The sequence below is a fragment of the Biomphalaria glabrata genome, chromosome 12 (assembly GCF_947242115.1).
Source record: "Biomphalaria glabrata chromosome 12, xgBioGlab47.1, whole genome shotgun sequence".
Lineage (NCBI taxonomy): Eukaryota > Metazoa > Mollusca > Gastropoda > Planorbidae > Biomphalaria > Biomphalaria glabrata.
The window spans coordinates 33,905,558-33,912,897 of NC_074722.1; the positions used below are offsets into that span (position 1 = coordinate 33,905,558).

Here is a 7,340-nt window from a genome sequence, read left to right on the forward strand (position 1 = left end):
CAATATATCACAGCTACGCTTTTATTTAAAATATGTATAAGGGACTTAACCCATGTTTGGTTGTCTTGTACTGTAGACTAATTAGTCAAGTTCATTAACAGCATTGGTTGTGTTTTGATTAACAGTTCATGACGCTATGTCTGGTATTCAGCTGTTGATGATTTGTAAATCTGGAGGCTTGTCCCCATAGCAATATTTTATGCTGGAATCCCTGTACGAGTTTTCATGTTGAACACTCTACACAAAAAAAAATATATAAAAAATTAAACAAATGAATAGTCAACAACTGACAAGTATATTAAATTAACCCAATAGCTCCTATTTCCGGTTAGGGAGGTCCTAAGCAAAGAGGGATAACCCCAAATTTACAAAATCATAAGGAATAAATATTTTGAAAAAATAATCAAATTTAAGATCTAATACTAATAAATAAACAAACAACTTTCAAAAATAGAACAATATGTCTAGTTTCAAAAATTAAATACTTCTAATACCTTTAGAATATAAAAAAGCTTAAAAAATACTCATTTTCTCATGTAGGGGTTTATACACTGGGGTAAAAGGGCCTGTTCAGTTGAAAAGTCATTTATGATTTATTACAATGATTTGTAATCATGCTCGAAACAAGACTTAAAGAAATCTTCTATTTAAAAAGTTTAAAGCAAGTTTATTGAACAGTGAATTTTAGAAACGTTCTACAACGGTTTACAAAAAAAAAAACGAGAAAACGTTTTGGACTGCAGAAGAGCTAATTGGTTAAAAACAGAACATAATAGGAGAATCTGTAGCTCTAAAGAAATGCCAATCTTTCTCCTTAGACAAAGAGCACCATCTAGTAACATAAATAATAATAATATTTATTTATCAAAAGCGCTGTAACCATGTAGGCTCAAAGCGCTGTGATAACATTACAAACACAAAATGAGAGATAACATGACAAACTAATCTAAAAAAGTTTTAAACAGGCAGGTCTTAATGTTCTTAAAAGTAGTGTAGCATGTTGTATGTCTGAGATAAATGGGGAGTGAGTTCCAAACCTTTGGTCCGTGCACAGAAAAAGTCCGCAAATAAAAGAATCAATATGGAGCAAATGACAATAAAAGCAAAACACACAAAAAACGGCAGTAAAGAGACTAGTTAGATATCCATCATGTTAAGGTTGTGGAGGATTGATACACTCAATATGAACATGAAAAGGCGACAAAGCTGCCTTGCAAGAAGATTAAATAAAATTTTTTTTTTAAAGAATCAAGTGGAAGGGACAGATCTGAAAGAATTGAAATTAATTAACTAATATCATTTAATATGGTTATCTCAATAAGTTGCCCCCTAGCACAGGATGTGCAAGGTAAAAAAATTTAACAAGACACAGTCTGAGCTGTGCTAAATTTAAACTAAATTCCTGCATACATTGTCCAAGGCATGCTGATTACATATAATTAAATTCCACCAATTACCTGAGAGGAGGTCCTACATTTGGCTAAGCACAAGTCAAACAGGTTCTCCACTTCCCTTACAAACAAGTTGTACGGAGCTTCCTGGTTTTCTTTTAAGATTTTATTGAGCAAATGTTGCTGAAAATAAATGTATTGGAAATATTTTCTCAGCTCTGGTGTAATTACATCTAGATTATATGATTACTTACTGGCCATGGCTATCCATCATTAATTGTAAAGTTGTAAATGTTTATATGCATATAGTACACACAAAATAGACACAATTTTGATCAAATGGAATGAGGGAGACCCATCAAGTAATTATGAAGATATTTTCTAATTATGCATATCTTTATGCAGCCTATATCTTCTTGGTTCTCATTATCATGTTGGAGATGCAGATAACCAATCTCAAATCTGCAATGAACTGTGCATTGTGTCCATTTAAAACATCTCTCCATAGTTATTTTAAAGCAGATTCTCGTTCACCACTATCTCAATTGAACCGCCTGATAAAGTATTCTGCTTTGAAAAAGCACAGCTTTTCTGCTGACACTCCACAAGTGCATGTTTCACTTATTCCAAATTTCTGAAACGTATGCTTTCTCATCAATAAATAAGATATATCACCTGAAGTCCACAAGCTAACTTCACACTAGAAACATGACTTAGTTGACATTTAAGAAAAGAAAAAAAAAAAAAAAGAATTGTAGGAACTAGACAAGATTAATATGCCACTACATACACTATCCCAAATATCTGAAAAAGATAAACTGTTACAATAATTGCAATCAAAAAATGTTTAAAAATTAAGAAAAAAACAAACAACATAGGTTTTTATATAGTTAAGTACAAATTAAGTAATACAAGCAATAGATAACAATAAATCTCTAAAAAAAACGGAAGCCATGTTTCAGAAGTCACCCAATTAAATTTACTCAGCCCCAAAGATTCCAGTGAATAGACACCTCCTTAAAGTGGAGGACAACTATACATATCTGGGAAGCACAGTATCAAATGATGCATCACTTTTAAGAGACGTTCATAATTGTCTGGCTAGTAGTGCTTTTGGATGTCTCCAAGCAAGAGAGGTGGAACAAATTGCTCCAACTCCCTACAAAAAACCAGTGTCTACCAATCAGTGGTTCTCTCAACCCTTCTATAGGATCATATGGATCTGAGACATGGGCACTACAGGCCATAGAGAAGTAAAGTTCCCCTCTCAGACCTTGTGGTCTATAGGGCAGATGATGTAAAGGTCAAATGTTTCTTTGGCCTACGGTTAAAGGGTGCCATGTGGCCAGCACAACAACCAACCCCCTTTACTTTTCTCTTACTAATGTCAGGTACCCATTAGAGCTGGGTGGACTCGAGGTGCCCAAAGATCCCGAAATTAAAAATCCCAGTCTTCACCAGGATTCAAACCCGGTACCCCCGGTTCAGAAGACAAGCGCTTTACCGCTTAGCTACCACGCCCCCAGACTATAGAGAAAGCAGCTAAGAATTCTTGAAAACTTTCACCAAAGATGTCTACGCTCTATCATGGGCATATGTTGGCAAGACAGCACTACAAATAATAAATGCAAATGCAGGTAGGGCAGTATACTAATAGTTACTACTTATAGCTCAACAGCTATGCTAGGCAGGGCATGTATCTCATATAAGGGATGACCCTGCCAAAGGCAATCTTTTTTGGTGAGATGAAAGGTGGTTGGCATAACAGATGTGCCCCATCGAAACACTTTAAAGATCAGCTTAAGTGCCAACTAGCTTGAACTTTAATAGAAATTCAGTTGTTATTATTATATGGGAAGACAACATAAAAGAATGAACAAGCTTGCCATTAAAAGAGGTTCTATCCAAGGTAAAAGACAGAGAGGAATTGAAAAAGACGGTTTACAAACCTTCTTGTGCCCCAATGGTCCAAGAGACTAAGGGATAGGTGAAGGTGAACTATATGATCTACACAATAGCGACAGGTTAAAAAAAAAATGATAAATAGAACCAGCTGGTGGATGTAGAAAGATATAAAGTGTGGAATGTGGTGAGACAAAATAGACTGTCAGAAAAACTGCCGAGAATTATTCAACCTTTCTAAACTTCAAGGTAAGGTAAAAGTGTGAAAAACATTTAATAAAGATCACATCATACAGAAACCAACATTCAATCTAATGCCTGCAACTAGTGCTGTTATATCTGTACACTTGTTATGTCAAAAAGTAACAATGGCTGAATGGATAACAAGTAATGAATTAGTGATGACATACTAATATAACAGACTCACATTCTTTGGCTGCAGACAACAGGAGACACAGTACTCATACACACTACAGCAAGCATTAGATAAACAGGTCTCACAGGTTTGATGCTTTGTTGATGGATTTTTTGGATTGCAACAGTTGTTGACCCCTACATGCTCTCTCCGACAAACATTACCTGCCGAAAAAAAAGACATCCCATATGATTACTATTTATACTAGAAGAGACACCAAGTACAGAAAATGTATTCTTATTGTAGTATATTTAATAAATAAAGAGTAACTATAAACAGAATCATTAAACCAATAATATAAGCAAACCATTTTTGTCTAATAGAGTAATTTTTTTTTTTAAATTCTGCATACCTTTGTGGTCAACTATCAGCCAGCGACCTTGCCTAGAATTTCTACACTTAACAATCTCTGTATCATTAGAATCTTCAGAAGGCTGCCACTGAAAAGGTTGCCTTAGAGTTCTCTTTGATTCATACTCAGAAAGAATATAATCAGATGACTGAGGAATAGATTAAAATACCATTAAACAATCATTGTTAACTCAAAGCATCTCTAGTAAAACCCCTCATCAATAGGCCAGCATGTGAAGTAAATTATTAAATAGTATTAGTCTTTTTCTGTCCTTGGGAAATCATAGTAAACTAATTGGCATTATACAGAAACAAAATCTAAACACACTATCAGATAAAAGCTTAAAGAGTACATATGATGATTAAATCTTAACACACCATTAAATAGATGCTCTAGAGAACACAAATGTGTTGTGGAGTGTGTGTTTCTATGTCAATGGTGGGAAGAGGTTAGCAATTGGTTGAGTGATGCAAGAAAATACATGTTATTGTAGTGTTAGATTTTTATACCACTACTAAAGTCTGCTACATTGTTTCATTTTATCTGAAGTTGAATTTGTTTATACTGTAATAGAAGTTATATTTAGTATTGTTCAAATAGATGTTATTTGTGTTATTTAAAGTTTTTAAGGTTAAAAAGTTAAGTTATATTACGCCTACAATGATTTAGTTAGCAGTTTGGTGCTACAAATCAATGACTGTCTACAACAATATGATAGTATCAATGTGAATAAAGTCAACAGTCTTCTGACTGGTTAGTTGGCTGCTATATGTTTAATTGTCTTGGGGTGTGTAATTGGGATGTATGGGTGACAGGCATAAACCACTTGGCTATCTATCAAGAGGGCTTGAGTTCAAGCTGGGTTGTGTATGCTGAGCGCCATGGAAACATTCTGACAAAAGAGATTGGACCATAGCGCACTAAGCATGCTATAAACAAGATAGTTTTGGTACTTAAAACACACTCTCTCTCTCCTGCCGAATACAAGGCAGGCAGCTAGAATTTATAACTAGAAACACACACATATATATATACAGGGCTTTTTTTTTACGGTAGGCACAGGTACAGCGTACCAGCACCTTTTTGAATGTGGGAAAAACATTATTGCTTTTCTTGTATTCCACCATGGCACATACATAGAGTGAAAGACTCTGTAATTATAAAATTTAGCTCTAGAAATAACTAAATAATCTTTATGTAGACTAGATCTCGACTAAAGAAGTCTAGCTAACAACTGATGAGTTTAGCTCTAGAGAGTCTATTACTTTACTAAAACTATCTAGTCTAGATTAATAAATTTAATAATAATCTAGTCTAATATATAAAAAAAAATGAGACGAAATTAAGTTAGACTTAGATTAGTTAGATTTAGATCTATACTTTTTATAGGCTTAGGCTTACTCAGACATTGAGTTACTGGATCTCAAGTCTTAGTAAGTAAGACTAATCTAGTCACTAGAATCTAGATGGATCTGGAGAAAGACTGTCATCACTGGTCTTCAGACTTGGCCCTAAATGTCTAATATTAATAAAAATTATAACTTTATATGGAGTAGATCTAGCTCTATGATAAATCTAGAGTAGACTAGAATCAAGTGACTAGATCTAGTTCATTCTAGATGATACTGATAGCATATATATATATAGACTCTAATTCAAATAAGTATAGTCACTTTAGATATATATATATATATATATATATATATATATATATATATATATATATATATATATATATATATATATATATATATATATATATATATATATATATATATATGATATATTTAAACATATTATATCTATATTAACTATACTCTATAAACTCTATAAGACTTTAGTAGACTAGATCACTAGATCTAGATCTATATATAGATTAGATTTATAAGAGATAGATTTAAAAAAAAAATAATAGTAGATCTTGACATAATAACAATAAATAGATGTAGACTCTAGACTGACTAGACTAGTAGTAGTACTAGACTTTTACTAGACATAATTTGTCATACTGACATAATTGTAGACAATTCAATGAATTTCAATGTAGTACTACTAGTAACTAGTAGATAAAATTTAGATCTAATGACTAGAGTAGAAGTCTCTATAAAAAATAATAAATTTAAATATAAAATAAACTCTTATACTTATTAGAATCTATAAATATAATAATAATATAATCTTATAATGTCTATTAGTATTACTATAGACTATAGAGTATAGATCTAGATGGCTGCCTGGTCGTGCGGTTTGCACGCTGGACTGTCGTTCAGATTTATCGATGGTCCCGGGTTCAAACCCTGCCCGCTCCCATCCCCCGTCGTCCTGCGGGAGGTTTGGACTAGGAAGTAATTATCTTCAACTCTGAAGGAACATCCGAAACATGTAAAACATTTTACAAAACATTTTACAAACATTTAATTAAAATGTATTATTTTTATATTATAAACTTTTATATAGATTATAGATCTAGACTCTAGTAGACAATAAACTATTATAAACTAACTTAATAAATTACTTACTTAACTTACTAAGTCTAAGTCAGTCTAAGTCCTAAGTAATAAGTATAACTATTACTAAGAGTAAGACAAAGACACTAGATAGTAGATCTAAAATCTAAGTATTACTATTAAAAAAGTATTATTTAGAATTAGATTGTTACTAGATCTATAACTATAACTGACTATAACTAGATTAACTAGATCTAGAATATAAATTAATGTATTTAAAGAAAAGTAGACTCTATATGAGTATATCTATAATTATAATAAACTAGTTTATTAGTTACTAATAAACTCATAAAGATGATAAAGACTAAAAGGAGTAAAAGTAAAAGTAGTAAGTAAAAGTAAAGACTTTACTTTACTTTACTAAAGTCACTATTAGTATTTAACTATTATCTTATTATACCTTTGACAGCGTGGCTGATAAGAAATAGATAAAATAACAAATAAATATCACAGCTAATACCCAACGTTTTCGCAAAACGCGAGGGTACAACATTGGAATCTTAGTAGCCTAGTCTAGAATCTAGATCTAGAGTCTAGATACCTCTATATTCTAGATCTAGATAACTGCATCCGCCATGGGGCATAATAAACAAAACATTATATCTAGTTGTACAGATTTTTATAGATCTAGTGACAATAGTCCATTTACTTCATTTAGATGAGAAAAATTGTTCATTTTAAATATTTTTAAATATGTTCAATGTTTATTTACAGATTTTTTACTTTAGGGAATAAAATAATATTTAAAACTTTTTTTTTAAAATAAACCCTTC

General features: G+C 32.0%; 1 protein-coding gene across 1 annotated transcript; it reads right to left on the minus strand.

Moving 5' to 3' along the window:
- Positions 1-103: 103 nt before the first annotated feature.
- On the minus strand, positions 104-7,160 carry LOC106068348 (SREBP regulating gene protein-like). The gene is made up of 5 exons (XM_013227699.2): positions 6,968-7,160; positions 4,061-4,208; positions 3,721-3,872; positions 1,458-1,574; positions 104-237 (listed from the first exon to the last, which is right to left on the minus strand). The coding sequence occupies exons 1-5, from the start codon at positions 7,058-7,060 to the stop codon at positions 148-150; spliced, it is 600 nt and encodes a 199-aa protein (XP_013083153.2). The 5' UTR covers positions 7,061-7,160; the 3' UTR covers positions 104-147.
- Between the last annotated feature and the right edge of the window lie 180 nt (positions 7,161-7,340).